At 51.3% G+C, this 20,864-nt stretch overlaps 1 protein-coding gene across 7 annotated transcripts in view; it reads right to left on the reverse strand.

The window, feature by feature from the left end:
- The window catches only part of ACSL6 (acyl-CoA synthetase long chain family member 6), a 55,335-nt gene extending 34,952 nt beyond the window's left edge, over window positions 1-20,383 (reverse strand). For 2 of the 7 annotated variants that reach the window (XM_071570623.1, XM_071570624.1), the window contains exon 1: window positions 19,968-20,099. In XM_071570623.1, the coding sequence (XP_071426724.1) occupies window positions 19,968-20,016 (49 nt within the window). In that variant the 5' untranslated portion in view covers window positions 20,017-20,099. Of the gene's footprint in view, window positions 1-8,427; window positions 8,620-16,370; window positions 16,440-19,409; window positions 19,480-19,967; window positions 20,100-20,306 lie in introns of those variants that run through there. The other 5 variants (XM_071570626.1, XM_071570628.1, XM_071570629.1 and 2 more) reach the window with 5 other exon arrangements.
- Between the last annotated feature and the right edge of the window lie 481 nt (window positions 20,384-20,864).

Below are 20,864 nucleotides of genomic sequence, written 5' to 3' on the forward strand. Positions count from 1 at the left end.
GTGTTCCAGCCATCACCCCTGGGACAGGGCTTATTTATTTATTTGGGTAACAAATGGCTCTATTGTGCACTTTGGTTTTCATCTTTTCCTGCTGGAAGTGATTCTGTAACTCCAGTCAATGGGGTTTCAGTGACATAAGCCAGTGTGGGAACAGCCTCAGACTCTGGTGTTTGTATAATGCAATTAAAATTTGACCAGTTCTGTGCAGCCATGCAATCACATCCTTCCCACCATCCCTTCAGTGCCTGCTTGGGAAGAACAACTCCTTCTGGGACACCGGTACCCTCCTGCCCCCTTCATTCACAGCAGGGTAGGGAAGAGGCAGGGGATTCATTTTATCTTGGAAAATGGGCAAAGTGTCCCATTACCATCCCTATATTGAAGCCTCAAAAAAGCTTTGGACTTCATAGCACTAAACCAAACCCCAATAAGCAGCTTTTCAGGAGGTCTAAGAGAATTAACTATTTGTAGTGGGGAACCGCAAAGGGCAGCCAGTGACACGTGATGGCTCAGAGCCCACGGACCCTCCACTTCTCAAAGCAGGCTGGAACATCCCATCAGCCAGAAATCAGCACAGATCTGTGTCCTTGACTCCAGCACTGGCTGCTCACTCATTGCACCGAGGAAATGGAATTTACAGGATCTAAAACATCTCGATCCAGAGAGGCAGATTTAGAGGGATTGCACTCCAGAGAAACAGTGTAAGATTTTTGAACTTTTTTCTCTGCAGACTCCAGACCCTGAGATTTATAGTTGTTTTCCTGAAATGGGGTCAGTGACAGGAGATTTGCACAAGGGAGCACCCAGCAAAACTTGGATCATTCTCCCTCACCACTCCCTGAAGAAGAAAACCATCCTCAGTGCCCTACAGGGGATTTAGGGGACTTTGAGACAGGGATTCCAGTCATGAATGTCACTACAAGAGTCACCATTTGCTGAGGGGAAGGGAGCACCAGCATTCCCAGGGACACTCAGCACTGTCAGTCACGCTGCCTCACTGGAAACCATTTCCTAATTTAAAGGAAAGCTGCTGCAATAATTAACATCTTTATGAAAACATGCACAGAGGCTGCCATGACCGTGCAGGCAGAGGCATTTGGGGATGTTGTGTGTTGCCTGCAGGGTACAATCCTCATTTCTCCTTTTTCCCAAGCTCCATGCAGGCACACAGGGGCACACCAACCTTGGGAGGAGCCACTAAATGCAGTTCAGGTACCTCTGACCTTCTCCAATTTGGCCAGGGAGCTCTTGGGACACCACAGGCTGTGAATTCCTAATCACTGCTGTAATTAAAACCAGAGAGGTGATGCCAAGTCAGCCTTTGCTGTGCAGCTCCAGAATTTGGCCTGTGTGGGCACAGAGGATGAGAAGCTGGATGAGCCCTCAGTTCCCATCCTGAGGGCAGTCTGGGCTGGGGTCAGGCTCAGGTGAGCAGAGGGAACACTGGCTGCTCTACAACAGGCTGAGCTCACACTGCCATAGCTTTTATGGGAACAAGTGATCTAATGAGATCTCCAGCCACAGACAGTGTTGTGCTGCAGCCACAAATGCAATCCCCAGTCCTCACTGCCTACGGTTCCACTATAACTCAAGGAGTCACAATTGCAAAGGGAATGGGGGGGAAAAAAGAGGGAAAAAAACCAAACAAAAAAGAACCAGTTTAGGGATAAAATTGCTTTTTTTGATTATTATGCCAGAGCTCAGGCAACATGAGAGGGGATGAGAGGGGATGGATAGCAAAGAAAGGAGGAAAGGCACACAGTGCCTGTGAGGCTGTGGCACTTCTCTGGGGAGCAGATGCCAGAGAAGCACCAGGGAGCAAGAAATGTAATAAAAGCAGCCTATAATTTTATATTTATTTTTACTATTGAAGAACATTCTCCTCCCTTTCCTCTGAGAATCAGACCCTTCCAATCTGTGAAACTGGCCTTTTGCCAACAAGACTATCAAAGAACAGGGTTTCAATGGTACATAAGCCTCTTGAGCTCCAATTGCTTTTGTGCTGGGGGTCGGTGCCCCCCGAATGGGGTGTCTGGGGCACAGGGAGCAGATGTGGGGCCGCAGTGATGCCAACGGCAATGCCCTCCCTCCCCACCCACCCCCTCCCAGTGCTGTCCATCCCTGCTCAGCAGGGCAGAGTTATCTGCAGTGGAAAAAGGCTTTGTATCCGGGTCAAGCCTCAGATCTGCTGGAGAGGAATAAGGCAAATAAAATTCATGTCAGGGAGGCCAACTGTGCTTTCCTGTGACCTCTGGTGACTGTAGGAGCAGGGAGAGGACAGGGATGGATGAAAGGGACCAGTTCAGCACCAGGATGTGGTATCTGGTGTGTGTGTATATCTGTATGTGTGTATATATATGCATATAATAGTGGTGTGTGTATATAAATGTAGTATAAGCTCTGGTATAAACTTGGACCACTGATTGTTTTAGGAGAGTCAAGCAGTTTCACTCACTACAGAAAAACTGCCTCAGAGAAAAGGCTGCTACAGTACCCTCCAGCCTCCTGACCACCCCAACGCCAAAGGCAGGGCACAGACAAAGGCTGGGAATCTCCAGGCAACCCGGAGGAGCAGCACTGGCCTCTGCCCCCTCCTGCCGAGAAACGCATTTGCAAAACACAAGATCTTTGCAAGTATCCACTAAAAAGGGGAAAATGCTAACAAGGAGCTCAATGTCCTGAAAGGGCCCAGTAATTACACGTAAACAGAGGTATTTAAAGTATCTAAAATATCTACAGCATACCAATCCTTTGCCAAGAGAAATTATCCAATAAATAATTCAGTGCTGTGCAGAGATCTTGCTTTAGATACTTGTGATGTTTCAGAGAGCAGAATCCACCCCCCCAGCTGGCTGGAAACGCCCCATGCTGGGAGCCAGGCAGGGACCACACCATCAGCTCATCCTTACCCTCTGCATCGGGTCCCTATTCAACCACTGCTGCCAAATCCTCCTGGAATACCTCATCCTCCACCCCACACCTCCTCACCCGCTCAGCACAGCTCACAGATGTGGACCAACCTAAAAATACCCTTCACAGCCCCGAGGAGAGCAGTGCAGCAGCACTCAGAAGTCACTGGGAGTCATGGGTACGGGAAAGCCAAGACTGGGATCCTGGTCCAGATCTGCCATTCCTCTGGATAACAAAGCGTTGGGAAGCTCGTGCAGGCATTTTAAGTTTCCTACCAAAAGCACAAAGCTCAGCATCTCAAAGCTCTGCTGTCTCTGAAGTCTCTCCGTTGCCTAAGGCACAGTGACAAAAAGCTCCTCCAACTGCTGAAACATCCTTAAAATGTTATCCAGGCACCAGCATGAGCCAGAGCCATGAGGTTTCACTGACCAGGATAAAATCCTCAGGCTGTGGTTGCAGAGGATGGAGTTGAGATGGCAAAACCCACACGGGATATTTCTGCACCCACCACATTTATCTCATTCCCCTTGTGCCAGTGTGGCTGCTTTGTGCTCATCCTGAGTGGGCTCAGGCCTAAAACAAAACCCACAGAGAAGGAAAAGCAAAACCCCAACGCTGTGGGGTTGTCTGGCTCTTTCTCCTCTTGCCTGCAGCTCTGTGGAACCTGCTCACACAGCTGTGCCAAAACCAGCACAGGGGCTGCAAGTCTGGGAAAACCACAGCCTGATCCCTCCCTGTGAGCTTCCTTGGCCTGCAGGCAGCATCCCATGGAGGTGACTAAATCTAGTTGTAAACCTCAGCTCCTCTGAAGGAGGTTTCTTAGGTTGGGTTTGGGGCTTTTTTATTTTTTAGCAGCATTTATGGTTGATTGTCCCATATACTACATGATTCTTGAATACTCTGTGTCATGCAGCAAACAAACAGCTTAAAATGGCATAAAAATAGTTATCTGGGGCAGAGTACAAAGAGAAGCAGAAAATGGTGAGGGAGAAGGGAGCTGCACCCCTGACAGCCAGCTTGGCAGAGCAGACACACGAAGGTGCTCTGCAAAGAGCTTGATGGCTTCTTGCCAGGGCAAGTTTTTATGCTTTCCTTTAAATCTTGATTGGATTTAAAGAAGCCTTTGCACTGTCTGCAGAGGCCTTGGTCCTACCAAGAGCCCCAGTTCCCTGAAGATTCAGCAGCAGCATCAGTGCTGGGAAGTGCAGAGGTGTGGGGACCACAAGGGGACACCCTGCAGTGTGCCCAGGTGGGATGTACTCCCATCTCCAGCTCATTGCAGGGCTCATTTTCAGTCTCTCCACCTGAAGGTGCCAGAGCCAGGCCTTTTGTGGCCATTTCAGTGTGCAAAGCCCCTTGCCCAAGGCTGGGTGGAGGAAAGGAGATTTTGGATGAAGTTTATCATCCTTGCATGCCCAGGGAAGGAAGAAGCAGGTACATGAGCATGCATTACCCTGGCTATTGAGGGCTGGCTCTGCTGTCCCCATAGCAGGTCACTGCTGGAAAGGACAGACACACAGGCAGGTCCCTGCAGTGCCACCTCCCAGCTCTCTGTGCCCATTCACACACAGCCCTTGGCTGCATCTGCAGGTCACTATATGAGACTGGTCACAGTGATAGGGGAGGGTTGAAGGGACAATCCTGGCCCTGTCTGCCCTCCCACTGTGTGCACATATTGCACAGGTGTGACTCCTGCTGGCTGCTTGCACAGTGGGATGGGGTGACCCCAACCCACACCAGTGCTGGACAGGGCTGTGGAGCTCCCCCCAGGACACGGCTGTTGGCACAAAACTGTCCTGCTAAAGCACCAGAAAAAATGGTGAATTTCCAAGCAAATCCCCACCTGGCATGACCAGATGGCAACCTGGTGCCATGGCAAGGCCATACCCTCCCTGCATGACTCCCTGACCCACCAGTCACCTGTCCCCCACACCTGGAGCACTCTTGCAGAGGAGTCCTGGCAGGCTGCGATGCCCCCCTGCATCCCAGGCCATGCCTGGATGGCACAGCAAGTCCTGCCAGTGCAAGGAGCCCTCCTGACCACCTGCCCCTTCCATCATCCCACACCCATCCTGCCTTTCGCAGGCACCAGGGGTGCTGATCCAGCTGCAAACCTTTTTGGGTTCATTTTTGCTGGTTCTTTTGGCAGCAGTACCAGAACAAGGTGGCTTCTGAACAACACTCTGAGCACCCTGCCCAGCCATTGCATTCAGGCAAGCATGGCAGCCCTGGGAATGCTTCATCCCACGTGACACAGAAACCTAAACAAGCTCATAACAGAAAACCTTCCATAACACTTAAGACATGACACAGTGGCATGCTCAGAGTGAGTCCTGCAGAGGACAGGGAAGAAGAGGAATGTTTTGTACACCACTTTCCCAGCCACGTGTTAGCCCTCACTGTTTCTCTGACAGCTCAGACTGGACCAAAACTCTTACTTGGTCAAACTTCAATTCAGTGCTGCCTTCTGCAATACCAACAGTCATGCAGCAAGTGTACACAGCAGGGCTCAGCAGCCCAGACTGCACCTGGCACTGCCTCCAGCCAGGAACATCCTGGCAATTAGGCCTGTTGCTGCCTGCAGGATGCTGCCCATGCAGGATCACACCACAGAGTTTCATTTGCTGCTACAGAAGAGGTGGATGGAGGCCTCCCAGCTTGTGCCATATCAGAGCTAACCACTGCCTTTATTATTACAAGGAGCAATTCTCTTTAAGCCAATCTTACAGCCTGAAGAGCTCCAACAGTTACTGACCTGACACTGCAGTAAAAGCAGAATTAAATGAACAAGGAGAGGACTGAAAGGCTCTGCCAGCCCCGTGTCAAACACATGCTCATGGAGAGTGTTACAACGGTCCCACTGGAAACTCAAACTAGAAAACGACATTGACAACAGGAGCTTAGAAAAAATAACAGCAGGGTCATCAGCTATAATAAATACAACGGTATCCCTCACTACAGTAAGCTGGCCATAATTATACCAGGTTAATCACCAATCAAGCACCCTGCAAGTTCATAGAATCACAGAATGGTCTGAGTTGAAAGGGACTTAAAGATCATGCAGTTCCTCCTCCTCCCCCACAGCACGGGCAGGGATGCCCCCACCAGATCAGATTGCTCAGGGCTCCATCCAACCTGCCCCTGTACTTACAGTGCTTTTCTAAAGGGCCCTGTCTGTGCAGATGGGAAGGAGTGAGAGCCCCCAAAGATTAAGCACACCTGGACAGAGCAGAGTTTTATGCAGACCCTGTGCACGTGGAACATGACAGCCTGAGGCTGGACCAGGTTTTATCCCCAAACAAACCAGCAGCTAAAGGCGGCTCTGAAAGTTCTTCAAGGGTTATTTGGCATCCTCGTAGCGCAATAAGGGGCAAGGAAATGAAGAGGCAGGTCTTGTGCCAAAAAAAACCGGAGGAAAGCAACTCCCCCCTTGCCCTGCAGGTGGGGGGACAGCAGTGGGATGGCAGTGGGGGCAGGATGGGCGGGATGCAGCAGCCCTGCCCGCTGCACAGACCTGCCGGCTCCTGCTGTGCCCTCTGTCTGCCCGGGCCCTGCGCCAGCAGCCTCCGGCCATCGCGAAACACGCTGCCTGCAAACAGCCAGAGCTTCTCAAAATAATCTCTTCTGTGCACGAGTTTCACCGTGCCTTTAAAGGAGCACAGCTTCCCATTTCTCTCCTGCGTGAGGTCAGTATAGCCAGACTGATGCTGCAGAATGGCCACGGCATTTGGGGCTGCTCTCACTGCTCGGGTACACCATAAATAGCTACGTCTGGTTGGTGCAGAAGATTCTGCAAGGAGGCCCCAGAGCTGCACAGAGCCCCCCTGGCTCCTGTACCCAGAGGCCACACCTGACCCACCCCCCTGAACACCTCCAGGGGCAGGCAGGGACCCTCCACCCTCCAGGAGCCTTTCTGAAACCACTGAAAGCATCATCTTCCCATTCTCTTCACAACCTTGGCCCCTGTGGCAGCCCCAGCATGTCACAGGATGGGATGCACCAGGGATGGGCACACCATGCAACTCGGCAAGCAAGAAACCACACTGCATCCGAAGTGGGGATTTCATCCCTCCGGGTAAGGTTTCTGACACCAGGACACACCCTCAGCAGCAGCCACACCCAACACACCACCAGGCTCTCCCCACGTGGGTGGAGCACACTCGTGGTTCCACGCTTGAGGAAGGCGTGAATGCACAGCATTGAATTAGGAACCACATCCCCCAGTACACCGAACGCTTCCAACCACCCACCGCTGTGGCTTTGCCAAAGGCACAGTCACCAGCACCAGGAGATCCCTCAGGCAGAGCCTACACTGATGTCTGGGGGGCTGAGTCGATACACAGAAAGCCTGGAGACCAGCAGGGTGCCACAAAATCCCAGAACTGTTTAGGCTGGAAAAGCCCTCTGAGATCATCGAGTCCAGCCATTCTCCCAGCACTGGCAGGCCCATCACTAAACCATATCCCCAAGTCTGCACGTTTGTTAAATCCCTCCAGGAATGGTGACTCCATCACTGCTCCAGGGCTGGACAATTCTTTTGGTGAAGAAATTGTTCTTAATATCCAGCCTCAACCTCCCGTGGCACATCTTGAGCCCAACTTCATCTTGTCCCTCTACTTGTTACTGGGCAGGAGAGACCACCCGTTACCTGGCCACACACCCACGTTCAGATAGTTGCAGAGAGATAAAGTCCTCTCCGAGCCTACTTTCTCAGGTTGAGCTTCCCCAGCCACTCCTCAATCAGACTTGTGCTCCAGACCCTTCCCCAGCTCCCCTGCTCTTCTCCGGACACCCTCCATCACCTCAGTGGCCGTCTGGGAGTGAGGAGCCCAAAACTCAACACAGTATTCAAGGTCAACCACAACTAAACAAGTGTGTGGGGCTCTGCAGAGCTCCTGCTGTGGGAAACAAGCCCTCCTATGTGGGGCCAGGAGTCCGGGGGAATGAATCCGACGGGGCAGAGCCCTCGGGGGCAGCCCCAGCCTCCCTCTCATGCCTGTGACCCTGCCCGACGCGTGGCCGGGTGCAGGCAGAGCTGCCCTCCCCGAGGAGCCCGGAGGTGCCCGGGGGGTCCCCGCGTCCTGGAGCCCCGCAGCACACGCGGGGCCGGCGGGGCCGCTGTCCCAGCGCTGCGAGCTCCGGCCGGGGCTGGGCAGGAGCTTTTCGACCTCCAAGGATGTTGGTAACACCCCAAACAACAGGGCACTGCCCAAGCCACGCGCTGGTGCGGTTTCCCCCGCCCCGCGGCTCCACCACATCCCCCCGGGAGTGTGGCCAGCGCAGCCCCCGCCGAGGGGCCTGGGGGTCCCTGAGCTGGGCACGGCGGGTCCCCTGAGCCTGGCTGCGGTGTAGACCCCCGGGCTGGCACAGCCCCCGGACACGCCGGGCTGCTCGCCAAAAACCAGGGCACCTCTGCCCGGCTCCTCACCAAAAACCAAACATCCCAGCAGGACTCACCGTCCGCCGCGCCCCGGTGCCGCTCAGCCCCCAAAACCAGGACACCCCACCAGGACTCACCGTCCGCCGTGCCCCGGTGCCGCTCAGCTCATGGCCGGGGCTCTGCCCCAAAAACCAGGACACCCCGCCCGGCCCCTCACCAAAAAGCAGGACACGGGCCGGGACTCGCCGTGCCGTCGGTGCCGCTCAGCTCATGGCCGGGCTCTGCGCTGCCGGTCCCGCACAGAACTGCTGACTGCAGCCCGTCCCCTCCCACCCGAGCGGCTGAAAGAAGTTAAGCTTGGCTAATATCGGCTTAGGCGGTATTAGCGCCGCAGCGGTGCCCGCTGTAACCCTTGAGGCTCTGGAGGCTCCGCGTCCCGACGCTGGGAGCGCCTGCCAGGGAGCACAAACCCACCCACCCCCTCACTCCTGAATATTGCAGGGTTTTCACACGTCTCTGTCGTGCTGGAGACTTCACAGGCTCCAAGCAAGGCTTTTGGGTGCAAAACTGCAAAGCCTGCCTGCAAATGCTGATTTAAAAATTAAAAACAGCCTTTTTGGTTTTTTCCTTTTTTGTTCTTTGGGAAAAAGTCATCATTAAAAGAAAGTTTCTGACACTGAGACATTCTGCATTGCCAGTCCTGGTCTGCTGAATTAAAAACTTTATAGGATGAGTAAGGGCAGACAGTGACAGGACAAGGGGGAATGGCTTCTCCCTGACAGAGGGCAGGGTTAGATCAGATGTTAGGAAGAAATTCTTCCCTGGGAGGGTGGGCAGGCCCTGGCACAGGTGCCCAGAGAAGCTGTGGCTGCCCCATCCCTGGGAGTGTCCAGGGGCAGGTTGGATGGGGCTTGGAACAACCTGGGAGAGCAGGAGGTGGCAGAGAGGTTGGAACTGGATGACCTGTAAGGTCCCTTCCAACCAAAAATATTCCGTAATAATGGAGTAGAATAAATATAAGTCATCTGAATCAATAAAATAGTAAGAGAACAACTATTGCAAACATCACCCTCATTTTGTTACTTATATAAAAAAAAGAGAACCCAGCAAAACAACCAGGGCATTTGAGCCCAAAGCAGGTTTTGTTAATTCACACTTATAATAACAAAAGCATAACTTGGCAATTCAGTTGTCCTGGTAAATTATTAATATTTACATTTGAGAGGTCTGGCTGAGACATTTCTCCTAACTAGAACATTCCTTTCAACCGAAAGCCAACAGTGTCTGGTGGCTTCCAAGTGGCCACTTCTGAGCAGAGATAACACAGAGTGTGCCACCCTGGGCCCCCCAGAGCCCTCGGTCCGTATCACCACCACTCAGTTCTGGTTATTTACTGTTCATCATTTTCTGTTCAATTCCTTCTTAGAACTCGGGCTGTTAGGAAGAACTTGAGGAGTCCATCCCTCCAGGGGTTGGATATCTGCCTTTATTAACACTGAAATGATTGTTTTCCTCAAGTCTCTATTTTTTCCTGGAACTATGTATAGCCTGGGTCTGTACAATCACTGGGCAGAAAAGTGAGAAGCAGAGAGGGAGAAGCTGCCTGAACACTCACTGTTACCACAGTTAATAAAGTTTCTGTCTGACCTGTCCTAAACTGTGCTTGTGATGTTGGCGTGCATAATGGAGAATTCTCAAAGAACAGTTAACTCTGATGAATGGAGAGAATATTTAATGAGATTTCAGGCAAGCTTGTTAAATATCACTCCTTTAGCTCACATGGGGGGTGTTCTGCAATCAGACTTAATTCATCAGATTGCTGGGGTAGGGCAGGGAGACTGAATGGTCTGCAGGTGCAAATCAACATCACAGTGGTGCTTAATGGGGCCTCAGCAAATTCACCAGCTCAGACGCCTCTCCCTTTGTTCCTTGGGAGCCAGAGCTTGTCAGAAACTTTGGAGTCAGGGAAATATTTCAGATGTGTGAGCAGCCCTGGGCTAGCTGGGTGCTTCAGTACCTGTAGCCCATAAACACAACACACCTTGATGGAGTGCCCCGAAGGGCACGGAGGGAATACTGATTTTAAATAAATACTGGATTAAAAACCAGTTACTGCGGCTCCTGAGCTCCTGCTGGTAAGAGCTGGTCTTGCCTACCTCCACTAACTCCTCAGTGGGCAATAATACCCTCAGCACAGGGGGAGGGGTTCAGTAAAACATGTTTCAGGACATCCTCTGTCCCTTTTACCTCCTCCATGAACACCCTGAGCAGTAATTCCCTTTCTCTGGGTTTGCTTTCATTGCACATACACACAACATCAGACTCACTCTGGAACAACCACCAGAGACGGAGGAGGGAGAACAAGCAAGGAAGATGGATGAAGGCTGCCTACCTTGAGGGAAAAAGGACATGGCCATAGCTAAGTAATACACTGAATTAAAGCTTCCCCTTGCCCAGCAATTTCTGCCAGGTGATTAGAGTGGTCAGGACAGTGCTCTTTGAGAACACAACCTCCTTTTTTGGACTCGCAGCTGAGGGGAGCACGCAGCTCTCCATACACAGGGATTCGCTGTGAGATCCTTTGGAATGGGAGTGCAGAGGACAGGTCAGGTCTGTTTTCAGGTCCTCCTGCAGAGGTTTGAGCTGTGCCCTGAGGAACAGGAGGCCGAGGGCTGGTGGGGCTGAGCCCAGAGGTGCTGAGCACCCAGGACCCAGCCAAGGCAAGAGGAGCCACAAACCCTTTGAGCATCAAACCAGGACTTGGGTGTCTCTGCTTCTGTAGAAATCTGCCCCAAAGCTCCCCTTATCTTAGAGCATTAAGTAGCAGGGATGTTTATACAAGTACAAAAGAAATTGGACTTCACCTTCAGTGCTCAGTCTAAAGCCCAGTGAGACCCAACTGCCAATTAAATCAATGGAAAGATTTCAAAGGACTTTTATGGGATTTAGCTGAGACCTCACTTGTCCAGGGGAAAAAATAAAAAGGTGTGTCAGTGAATCCCAGTGCTTTTAATGCTCCCAAACACAAAGTGAAAAAGGCTCTATGGGAGAGTGGCACATGGCCCTCCAAAATTCTGAGGAGAACTCAATAAAAACTGCTGCTTTGTCTTGCAGGACATTCCCATAAACCAGAGCAATAACTTCAGTTACAGAACAGAAATCTGCCAACAGTATCTCTACATTCCTTAAGACCCATCCATGGAAAATCCTGCCTCAAGTAGAAAGAAGAACCAACCACTAATTCAAATAATGTAAGTTATGTAAGACAGGGGAACTTTACTGCCTTGTGTTTCTTTTTAGCAGCCTCTTTTTCCTTTCTATGTCTTTTGGGCAGATATTATGTTTCTATGATTGCACAGCCTATATTTTGACCACTTCCAAAGAGCAGCAGGAAGGAAGCACAGGGTACAAACAGAGGATTAATTCAATAATTAGGAACATCAATAAGAGGCTACCAGGCAAGTGTTTCTGCCTCGTCTCCCTCTAGCCCTCAATTTCCTTACACCACAGGGATGCCAATGGATGGCAAAGGAACAAAAATAACCCCACGATGATGAATTCACTGCTTATTCATCTCTTCCCAGCTGTCATTCCCCAAACACTCTACAGGCACCCAGAAGCAGAGTCTCCATGTTGCAGTGGTGGGTGCAGTGATGGGCAGGGGCCGTGTCCTGGCCTGGTCCAAGGGGGTCCCTTTGGCACCCTGGCACATCAGCAGGGCTGGCACCCCCTGCCAGACACCCCAACCTCATCCCACACCCAGCCCCAGTTCCCCCACCAGCAAGAGCCTGGCACTGTGCTGGAAAATGAGGGCAAAGGGGGGTTTGGCATCATCTCATGGAGGGTTTTTGAGAAACCTGTGGTTGGGCTGTGATTTGAGATGTCCTTAAATATTCCAAGTTAAACACTTCGCTGAAACCTTTTTCTCTGACAGTAATAACAAGCGGTTACATTGTTTGAATGTTTTTAAACAGTCGGTTTATGTTTCAGGATCTTTGTTGTTGCTTCAGGGGCTTTATTTATTTTGTTAACCAAAGCAGCCATAGGTTATTTGTATTTTTGTTTCTAGGCAGTTATTGCTGATTCTGCACCCTGGCCCCCCCTGTCCCTGACATTGCTGTAACTTGCTTTGCCCTCCTGTTTTCACAGGTATTTTCAAGTCCCCATGAAGACCTTTCTGTCCATGCTAAATTTTGCAAACTCTCCAAGTCCATCTATGGCTGCACATAAGCAAGTTTTCGGTTCAGGGGTATATGACACCTTTTTGCTGCCTTCTGTCAGGGCTTTTCCCACCTCCAGTCTCCTTCCCCATCCCTGCTGCAAAAATCGCCTTTAAATCCCTTTCTCTGGATGTTTTAAGCCTTGTCTCTCCAAGGCACTGGAGCAAGTTTCCAAAGGGTTAAGGTGGGGGAGGCCCCCAGACAGCTCATTCTTCGGTCTCAATGACCCAGAGCTTTTGCCTTTTCAAATGTATTTAACCAAATAAGTGAATAGAGGGTATGCAAATGCCTTTTCCGAAAGGAAACACAGCCCTGAATTGTTGTTGGCAGGTCAGAGCATCACACCACCCTCAGCAGCCTCTCAGCTGCGGGGGATGCAGGGCCAGAGGAGGCGGCACAAAAAACCCTTTTCAGGCAGAATAAAACCAGGACTCGGGTATTCCAAGGGGGCAGAGGGAGGAGGTCACCGGGCATGGCTCCCCGGGCACCTCAAAGCCCGGCTGGTTCCCTGGGAGGGTGGGCAGGTCCTGGCACAGGTGCCCAGAGGAGCTGTGTCTGGCCCATCCCTGGGAGTGTCCAAGGGCAGGTTGGACAGAGCTTGGAGCAGCCTGGGCTGGTGGGGGGTGTCCCTTCTCAGTGGATGCACGAATGGAGTTTGCAAGGGAGACAAAGGGAACAAAGGCTGGAGGGACATCAGGGCGCTGGCACAACTTGGGTGACCTTTCACAAGCTGGTGCTCACAAGCTGCCCTTGGCTCCAAGAAGTTATTTAACACTTTGCAAAAGAAAAGAAAATTCTGAATGAGATCACCTGGAGTTATGGAGAATTGGTTTACCTGAAACACTGAATAAAGTGTATTTAACGTTTCAAAAGAGATTTTAATATATTTGTCTTTTTTTCTCCATCATTGCAAAGGATCTTGAACCAAACTCTAAATAATGTTCTCTCCACTTTTTGTACTAAGTACTGTTCTCTGCAGAAAAGATATTTAAATGTGCATCACTCACATCTTCTGTAATTTCAGTGCAAGCTTGGCTTAGATCGCTTCCAACTCACTTCAATCAACAGCAGAATGATTGGCTCTTTTTCTAGATACTTTCTCAAAGAGGAAAAAAAGAAAAAGTAAATTAAATCAGTTTAGCAATCTCAGTGCTCATTCCTGTGCTCACCAGCTCATACTTGCCCTTGGAGACAAATTTACAAAAAAAGAATCCCAGCTGAGCAAACCCCTCGGTGCTTTCCCTGCTGCAGCTCTTGTTGGGGACAATCTCGCCGTGACTGGGACACCCCCGTGGTCACAGCAACGTCTGTATGGCTGGTGAAGCTGATTTGGGGGGTTTGGTAGCCCTGAGAAGGCAGTTGGTGGTTGCCCTGGAGCAGAGGGGAGGGTGGCTCTGACCTTGCCATGAGGAGATGAGTGCAGGTCCTCCCCTGAGGCCCCTGTTTCTCCATCACTGCCCACATGGGTGGGCACAGCCCAGGGGCTGCTCTGCCTCGTGCGTTGGGGCAACTCAGCCTCAATTTCTTAATGAGTGGTGGGAGAAGGAGGGGTCATCTCACCCCTTTGACTCTCAGCCGTGAACAAGCAGAGTGGCTTGCCCAGGAAGGGAAGGCTGTGCAGCTCTGCATCCAGTGACAACTCAAGCAACAGCCCAAGGTGAGCCACGGTGCCCTCTGCACCCATCCATGCACTGACTGTGCTCTCCACAGCAGGAAAACCCCATCCTTCCCAAAGCTCAAAGCTGCCAGGCTGAAGAGAGGGCACAGCTCCAGGCACAGACAGGATGGGGGCAGAGATCTGCCCTGTGGGGAACTGTCCCAGAGAGGAGGCTGTGCTGTGATCTGGGGTGAAACCAGAATAGTTTGGCTGAGATGGCACATTGGCATCCAAATAAGCAGGATCTGGATTAGTCATAAGTAAATCTGAGCAGTGACTTGGAAGATTTTGAAGATAAAGGTTTCTAGAACAACTTTCCCAAATGAAAATATGATTACAGCAGGGAGAGTCAAACTTCTGTGGAAGGGCCAGCTGAGGTGACACCTCGCACCAGGTCCCTGCCACTGCAGCACTTCTCTTCCTGGACCCAAAGATGCATCTCAGAAATCACAGAATCAGAATTATTATGGTTGGAAAAGCCTTTGAAGATCATCGAGTCCAGCTGTTAATCCAGCACTGCCAAGCTGACCACTAAACCATGTCCCCAAGAGCCACTTCTACCTATCTTTTGAACACTTCCAGGAATGGCAACTCCAAAAACCTGTTCCAATGCCTGACCACCCCTTCCATGAAGAAACTTTTCCAAACCCCCACCCTAAGCCTCCTTTGGCACAAGAAAGTCCATTGCAGTGACTGTGATCAGCCTGATAGCTTTGACGTTTGTGTCCTTCATCTCTGCTCAAAGCACAGCCTCAGGTGTCCAAGTGGAGCATCCAAGTGTCCATTCCCAGGTGTGGAACTGGTGTTCCCCACCTTCCTGCCATCACCAAAACCCTCAGCAGTGAGAGCAGTGAAGGCTCCCTTGGAATGTGGCCACTAGAAATGGACTTTCACAGGTTCTTTGCTACAGGCAAAGCAGATAAAAGACTCTTTAATGGGGTGGTTGTTTTTCCAAATAACTCAACATCTGGAATCGCTGCTCCTGGGCCAAGTGACCTCAGGGAGAAAAGCCACTGAAAAGCCCCAGGTCCCTGTGGAGCCCCAAGGCAGCCAACTCCTCCTGCACTGCTGTCTCTGTGTGGTGCTGATGTGGAAACACCTCGTGCAGTTCGTGTGTGGCGTTTCTGAGATTGTATCTCCACCACCGCAGCTGCTTCATGAGCAAATGGAAATGTGAGCCACAGCCTTGCAACACCGTGGCACACAGCTCTAAATAGAAAGGCTGTTCCTCCCTCAGCTGGGGTTTTCCTGGTGAAATGGTGATTTCCACTGGATGATGCACTTTTTTTTTTTGACAAGTGACATTTTCTTCCTGTGGTGCAGAAAGAATGACTTGGACAAGGGGGTTGGATTTATCCTTTTCCCATGTGTCTGAGAATGGAATATCCCAGACAGCACAGAAGACAGAAAAGCCCCTTGTGTGGCTAACAGGGGACTTTGAGGGACAGTGAGTGCTAATTTGGGGTTTCTGTGGGAATCACTGTGGGGTCTTTCTAGAACCTTGCCACGGACTCAGCCCATGTCAGGCAGGGCCTGCATTTCCAGCCATACTTTTCCAGAGCATCTGCTGCTCACTGGAGCTCCATCACTGCTTGGAAAAGCCAAGCAGTGAGTGAAAGGTGGTGAGGGATGGCTGAGCAGGGGGCTGGGGACCAGCTCACCAGGGGCTGAACTACCCCTGTGGATTTGAAACTCTTTCCTGACTAAAATTCCCTGCTTATCTCAGTGTCTCACTCTTTCTCTCTTTTTCCATAGCACAGTCTCCAGCAGAATGGCAAAAGATTTATAATTTTACTTCTGTACAGAGCATAAGGGAGAAGCAGAACGAGGCAAAAGCTCCAGTCCCCGGCCTCACCTGCTCCCCATCGGCCTCAGGTCACCTTCGAGGCTCCATGACAATGTTTACAGTGCAAGGAGGAGTTGACACAGTAAATGGCTTGTTGTCAGTCGGTCCCGGTGGTTCACAATACCAATCAATCTGCGCTCAGCACAACATTTACCTGTCACACCACACGGTATCAACACTCAGTTTCTTGGAGTTTCCAAAAAGGATTTGCAAATACTCTGAATCAGGATGTCTGGGAAGAAAAGCCCCTGAAGAGCCAGGCATGGTCACAGCAAACTGCAGGAGGGGGTGGAAAGGAGCATGAAGGCTCCTGCTGGGGATTTGTGGGGTTTACAGATACACTTCAAGCACATTTACCTGGATTTTATTGCCACACACTCTCTGTTACACCTTTCTTCACTGCATTTGACTGGTTTCACAGGGTAAGAGGCTCTCTGGGTTCCCGAGCTCTGTAAGCCCCCTGTTCAGAAGGGATAAGAAGAGAGAGGGTGAAGCACTTTGGACACCGTTCCCTTCTCCAGAGGGGACAAGGCTGAGCTGCAGGAGCAGAGCACTGCGGTGGCCCTGCCCCGAGCTGTCCCTGCCCTGGCACCCGCAGCCCTGCAGGGACAGCAGCAGGGACAGATGGGTCCCCAGTGCCAAGGACCTGCAGGGCTTGGCTTTGCATGGTAGCACAAGAGACAGAAATAGCAGTGATGGAAAAAAACCTCAGTACTTGTATTGACCCATCCCCAAAGAACGTGCACAAAGCACTCAACAACAGAAAGATGTATTAATAGATGTTTTTCTTTCCTGTTCATTTCTGATCAGAAAGAGGGTGATTAGGTTATTTTTTGGGGGTCTGTATGAAGAAATACTATAACAAGTCAAGTAAAAGGCCATGGGAAAAGAACTGCCCTGGATCCTGTGCACCCATTAAGAGGTAACCGACTGTGTCATGTTACCCACCATCTCTTCTTCCTCTCACCCAGACTTGTCTCCAGTTCCCTCCATATCCACCTGCTGGTTGCTGTGCAGTGATGAAGGAATATGCTGGTATTTCTCTGACAGTGCTCTCAGAAATGTACTCATAATGAAAGGTTTAAACCCTCTGGTGGTCTGCAGCATTTGGTGACGTCAAAACAACACCAATTATACCCTTACTGATGGAATGTTGTACTTCTTTGTTCCTGGCCCTCTCCCAAGTCAGCTTTCCTATTTCTGTGGGTATTCAGTTAATTCAGTTTACCATCTGTCTTCAAAGCTTCTCTCCTCTTTTTATTACTTGAATATATTTGTAATATCCATAGTAGCATGGAAACAAGAATCACATAAATGTCTAGATTAGTCCAGAGCAGCAGAGAAAAATTGCTATGAGCTGTGAGGGGGCAGAGAAATCCAAATACATCTACTCTTTCCTTTTGATGATATCGAGCAACTGCTCAAGTGGAGCAGTAATAGAGGGATGGAGAATAAAAGCAACTAAATATACCTCATCAGATAGCAGGGGCTTTGCCTCTTGTGCAGCAGCCTGCACTCCACGGGCCGGGCTGAGCAGCCTCAGGCATCTGCTCTGCTTCATACACAAAGCACAGCAGGAAATGTGTCTTATCCAGAGACCTGAACTGGCATCACCAAGGACTCCTGTGTCACAGCATGAGAGCCAGGATCAGGAGTGAGACTGTACAAGAATATTGTGACCCCAGATGAACCTCCTGCTCCCTTTGCAAACATGCACTGAGAAATATTTGGATTGCTCTGGTGCTTGTGGGAAGGGACACTGATGGCAGAATTCCCTTCTCGTGCCCCCACATATGGGCACAGGTGCCCACCAGGGCTCCAGGTGCTGCCAGGAGGCCAGAAAGCAAAGCCTCCTCTTCCTGCCTGCAAGGCAGGACTGACAGGGTGGGTGGGCAGCCAGGGCTGCAGTCACAGGAAGGAGAAGAGCAGAAGAGTAGGAGATCTCAGAGATTCAAACGGTGAAGTGGAACCTTGTCCTCCTTGTACTGCTTCAACCAAACCAGCAATGTGCAAATCCCTGGGGCAATTTGTTGTTAGGTTTGTGTTTTGTTTACTATACCAGTCTCTGCATCCATCTGACTATCCAAGACTCCACATTAGGAAATAATTAGCTCTGTCTTTCAGTGATTTCTACCAGTATTTCATTGAGGGGAATATTACAGACCTGTTTGCAACTTGTTAAAACATTTCTAGTGATGCTAGAAATTAATTCACATTAAAGAAGAATGCTGCACTGGACTGTAGTGGCCAAGGAGCTCCTTATTCAGTAAATCAGCACGGCCAAAGTGACTTCTTTGCAGCACTGAGTGGTGTCTGATGGGATGGGGCCACCAGAAAACCAGAACCTGGCATAAGAGCAACAGCCACTGCTCCAGGGCCAGGCAGACCCATTGGCTCTCCAGTGGGATCCACATCCCAGAGATGACCTGTGTTGACACACATCTTGGCTGCTGCTGAGAGTGCCACTGCAAAAGGCAGTAACAGCCTGTTGATCTTTTAAGGGCACCTATTCTGTAGATGAAAACATTGGGCTAAAGTCATGTCCATGCTAAAATAAAGTCACAACAGCATTAAGTGAAGCTCTGAGCTAGAGCCATACCTGGACAGACACTTGGGATTGCTACATGTCCAGGGGAGAGGTGTTTGGGTGCAGCAGAGCCACACTGAGATGTGGAGAACAGGAACCAACACCACAGGGTGGATGTGGAGGCCTGAGGGGAGGAGCTCACACAGGAGACCTGTTCCCAGCGGGTCCTGTTCTCCTCCTGTTGTCATAAACAAGCCTGGTGCAGCCAGTAATGTGGTTCAGAGCAGTCCCAGGGGTCTTGGGGCCCCAAATACTGTAACAAACACTTGCCCACAGCCTCCCAGCCGAGTCCTCCTTTCTGCTTTACCCATGGAATTCCCTCTGGGCCATATTTCACTGCATGAGTTTCTCTACAGTTACAAAGCAGCTGATTCAAGCTGCTGATATAAACAGCTGTAAGGCCACTGCCTTTAATGGGAGCCACCAGGATATTTTCAGAGGCAAAATTTAGGCCAGCAGTATTATGTTCCTTTTCCATCTTTTTTCTTCAGCGTGAAACGTCCTTTTTCATAATCAAAAATAGCAAGTAGACGTGGACATAAATAATTACAATGTTTTCCGTTATCAACACTCCCCCTCTGAGTATGTACCTAATGATGCCAAGGTGCTGTCTTTTAAAATCATCTTTCCCTTTGTACTTCCTCCCCTTGGAAGTCTGCCTGTTTAGAGGGAAGCTCTTTGATACATAAAGGGGGAAATAGCACAGACATTGAACATTACCTTTCCTTAGGAAAGACACTTCACACAGGTTCAAAGGACTCGATTTCAAATTGGAACAGCAGATCAATTCAAACTGAACCTTTGAATACCTTACAGAGATCCTCCTATTTCGGACTTGCAAGAATTTCCTAATGCAGACACACTTGGAACCGTCACCGCCTGCCCACAAAACAATGGGATTCAGCATCACACTCTGCCCGACACTCCAACGCGCACACCCCGCTCCGAGCGCGCTGCCCTGATTCACACGCCCACCACAGACAAAGTGCCCCGGCCAGTTCACCAGAGATGGACCCAGAGACGGCCAAGGCGATTCGATAGGAATTATGTAATGCCCGGCTCTGAGCCGCCCGCTCCGCTGCCACAGCGGCTCCCGAGGCCGGCTCTCCCCCGCACACCTCCCGCAGCGCATCCTCCCTGCCCGCGGCACAGCCGCTCCTCCCGCCGCGTCCCTTCCAGGCGCTCGGAATACCCTTTATCGCGGAGCAGGGAGGGCGAGGGGCAGCTGTATCGCGGGCCCAGAGGCCGTTCCAGAGGGTTCGGGCCGGGCTCGCCGTGCCGGGGCTCCCCGCCCGCTGCGGGAGAGGAGCCGGGGCAGCCGGGAGGGGCCAAAGCCGCCGTGGCGAGGCGGTTCGGGGGGCACTCACCGAGCAGCAGAGAGCCGGAGCCCGCCGAGCCCAGGAGCGGGGCGAGCATCCCTGCGGCGCGGTCCCTGCGCCCCGCTCCGCGCACTGCGGCGCGCACTGCGCACCCCCCGGGCCGGCCCGCCGGGCCCCGCACGCTCCCGCCGCTCCCCCGGCGGAGGGCGGTGTTTTTAGCAGCCCTCCTCCTCTCCCCATCCCTGCCGAGCCCTCCTGATTCCTCTTAAAAGGGGCGATGCTGCCAGCGGTGCGCGGGCGCTCGGCAGAGCATCCCTGTCCGCTCGGATCCGTGAGCGGCGGCGGGAGCGGACAGGGAAGGGAGAGAGGCAAAGGGCAGAAACTTACTCCCTTATGGCTGTTATTTTCGCCTTTGGCCCACGAAATTGCAGCTGACCGGTGACCTGCACAGCAGCGGGACTAAAGACCATCAGAGATGCTGAAACACACACAGTTTCATCAGCAGAGACGGCTCGGCATTGGTTCTAAATGTCTCACCATCATACACTCAGTGGCTACTTGAAAAAAAAAAAAAAGACCAAAAAAACCCAGGCAAACTGTGCACGTGATACTAAATAGAGGGGGAGAAGAGCAAATTTGTGTACTTGGCGATTCCATCTTCCCTGAAGCTGGTTGTAGAAAAACTCATCTCCAACTCCATGGTACATGAAGGGCTTTGCAGAAAAAGACTTTAGAAGGGCTGCACCGGTGGTGAGAGCATGTCTTGCATCCCTCTGGCAACCTCAGTGCCAGTGGGGTAAACAGGACAGGAGTGCCAAGGGGGAGAAGAGGCGCTGTCTTTTTATTCAGCCTTTTGAGTGATAACATGGCAGGTCTGCACAGCAGGCAGAGCCGCCTGCTCCAAGCTGGGATGTGCTGCTGTTTAACTCTTTGTGAACATGAGGC

Source organism: Pithys albifrons, chromosome 15, assembly GCF_047495875.1.
Source record: "Pithys albifrons albifrons isolate INPA30051 chromosome 15, PitAlb_v1, whole genome shotgun sequence".
Classification (NCBI taxonomy): Eukaryota; Metazoa; Chordata; class Aves; order Passeriformes; family Thamnophilidae; genus Pithys; species Pithys albifrons.